This window comes from Diadema setosum, chromosome 12 (assembly GCF_964275005.1).
Source record: "Diadema setosum chromosome 12, eeDiaSeto1, whole genome shotgun sequence".
NCBI lineage: Eukaryota > Metazoa > Echinodermata > Echinoidea > Diadematoida > Diadematidae > Diadema > Diadema setosum.
In genome coordinates, this window is record NC_092696.1 from 3,918,085 (window position 1) to 3,920,859 (window position 2,775).

At 48.6% G+C, this 2,775-nt stretch overlaps 1 protein-coding gene across 1 annotated transcript; it reads right to left on the reverse strand.

Moving 5' to 3' along the window:
* Positions 1-573: 573 nt before the first annotated feature.
* Positions 574-1,629, reverse strand: LOC140236298 (uncharacterized). The gene has a single exon (XM_072316252.1). It carries the CDS (start codon positions 1,627-1,629, stop codon positions 574-576), a length of 1,056 nt encoding a protein of 351 aa, XP_072172353.1.
* Between the last annotated feature and the right edge of the window lie 1,146 nt (positions 1,630-2,775).

Below are 2,775 nucleotides of genomic sequence, written 5' to 3' on the forward strand. Positions count from 1 at the left end.
AAACGTTCGAAAATCGCGCACGACGCCGAGCAGCCCATCGGAAGACAACGATCGTAATAATATAGACCATCTATGCGCATGCCCAGTAGCTCAAAATCATCAGGATGCACGGGGATAAGACGAAAGGCAGACTGTATGTCCGCTTTTCCCATGACTGCCCCCTGCCCCAAACGCGTTACGAGGTCAACGGCGTCATCGAAAGTAGAATACCTGACCTCACAATCGCGCGGGTCAATGCAATCATTTACGGATGCACCGCGAGGGGCTGACAGGTGTTGGATCATGCGAAATTCCCCAGGCACCTTCTTTGGCACCACCCCAACTGGGGAGCAGCGAAATCTTGGAAAAGGAGGTGAGACATATGGACCGACTATTCTCCCCAGGCTAACCTCTTTGAACAATTTACGATGTAGAACTTGCGCGTGTGCTGTCGCTGAGACCAGGTTTCGTGACTCGTGAGCGACCCGCTCCCCCGTATAACCCAAACGGAAACCAAAACGAAAGCCCTCAATAATGTTAACTGCAGCTGTCTTATCCGGATAATTGCGCAGAAAGGGGATCACGCGCTCAATGTTAATTGGGGATGGGCCGAGAGTCTTTTTGGGTGCCATTGACAGCGCCCCGCGTGCAGGCTTGAGCTGTGTGGGTAGAGGAGCCGCAATTTGCGCAGACATGTGCGAATCTGCAGATCGCCCGCTTGCAAGAGCCCGCGTTGAATGCGAAGCAGTGATTGGCTCGTCCGCGTGCAAAATCTGCCCCCGCTCTCCTATCTCTCGCAGGTGAGGAAGGCCCCCCGCGACGACCTCGTGGGTATGACGTGGCGGCTCCTGACCCAGCTCCCGCCCGAAAGGGCTGCAACGGAGTATAGGAACGAAACGCTGCTCTGGGCTGGGCTATGGTTAGCCACAGCTCCGTGTCAATAGTCGCCCACGAACGGAGCGGCTGTCGCGCTTGCCGCAGCCTGAATTGCACATCATACGTGCGCCAATTATAGCCTCCGAAGCGCACGATTGATCGAACTGTGTCCATATATTTGAACAATTCGCGCGCTCGATTTCCATGCTTTTCTACATACACCGAAGCGTATGTCAGAAAGGCCGACGTCCACATATCGATATTTGCAATTTGCGGGGTGCGGCTCGCGCTCCTGACTTGCAGAGATCCTCCAGCCTGCACGAGGCTGAATGACGCCTCCTCACTCAGGGAACCTACGTCGGATTTGAGGAGGATGCCCAAATCAAGAAACTCCCCCTTCCAAATTTTTTCTTTAACCGACATGGGGACGACGCTCCCCAGCTCATCCCCTACGCACGACAAGGCTTGGGGAAGGGCATCAAAAGTGTCAGGTGGGTCAATCAACTGACCAACCGGACTAAGATCTACCGATTTGCTTGCCACGTGGTGCTCACGCACCACCGCGTCGACCACGGTGGGCCAAGAGGCGTCACCATGCTCACACGCAGACACACTATACTCACCGGATGCTGCAGGCGATCCGCCTTGACCAGCTGCTGGGTCCTCCTCCCCACTCTTGGTTGTCTTTCGACCACGACGACGCGTCGACGAGGGCGGCGCTGGCGGCTCCTTCCCCATCACCTTCTTCACGATCTTACTCCTGGACTTCGGCATAGTGAAAGTCCAGAACCGGCGTTGTGATATGCAGAACTAAGATGATATTAACCTAGGTCTAAACGTCCCGATGCGAAAATGCAAAGACAGTGCCCCAGAATTGACGATGTAAGTTCACGTATGATATCCAATATTTCAAAGGCAAGAAGGTATACCCCAAAAAGTTCCAAGGGAGGGAAAGTAGCACGAAGATGATAGAAAACTACAAAGTTTCGAAGTTCAATGTGTAAGACAATGCACGAAATCCAATATTAGGAGCCGCCTCAATTACTTCCTACTTCCACGACAAACCACCATCGAATGACGCTACCTAAGCAATTTCTTCACCGCGTGCGCTTACCCCCGCAAACGAGAGGGGCAGCAAGAGCAGGGGTCACCTGTTGCGTAATCCCCCCTGCCCTATATCTGCCCGGCAACATCGCTACTGTGTCCTTCAAGAGTAAATTGTTTTAACTTCCTTGCAGTCCGTTAAAACCCATTAAAGATGTGTTCTGCTCAGCTACAATTGGTCTCATTTACAAAATTAATATAGATGCTTGAAAAAAATAATGGTGTGAGGTAACGAATGTATGCAGTTACCGCGGTAGCAACATATTTTGACAATGACAAAAGATGACGATTGCACTTCTGCATATCAGAGCCTTCACATGTTTCCAAATTTAAGTAAAAGCTGGAAAACTAAGGGAGTTTGCTCAATTCAAACTACTTTTATCTGCTTTTCAAATAGTTCTTTAAAAATGTTATTATGGCGACATATTGTTTAGCACTGCTTAACAAATGTGTTTGGTATTTTTGACATTTGTCAGATGTGCCAAACCTACAAACATAAAGTTAAATACAAAAAAAAAAACACCTTGGGAAATAAGCTTAACCCACTGAAAAAAAAAAATGTTGTTACCATGACACCAAACTGTCCACAATGAAAAAGAAAGAATGAAATCAGCACATTTGAAGACCTGAATATAAGAACAACCCAAGTCCAATGTTTGGCCAAATTCAGTTTGACATGGGAAATTGTAGCTTATGCATGGACTCATCTCGTGTATAAATGATAAATCCTAATTACCCCCGGAAGTGCCTGAAATGAATGAGTTAAATCTCATATGAATGTAAGAATGAAGGACTTGGGTCATTCTTACATTCATA

Coding starts and splice junctions, on each gene's coding strand:
- LOC140236298 (XM_072316252.1), bottom strand. CDS start 1,629: ATGCCGAAGTCCAGGAGTAAGATCGTGAAGAAGGTGATGGGGAAGGAG.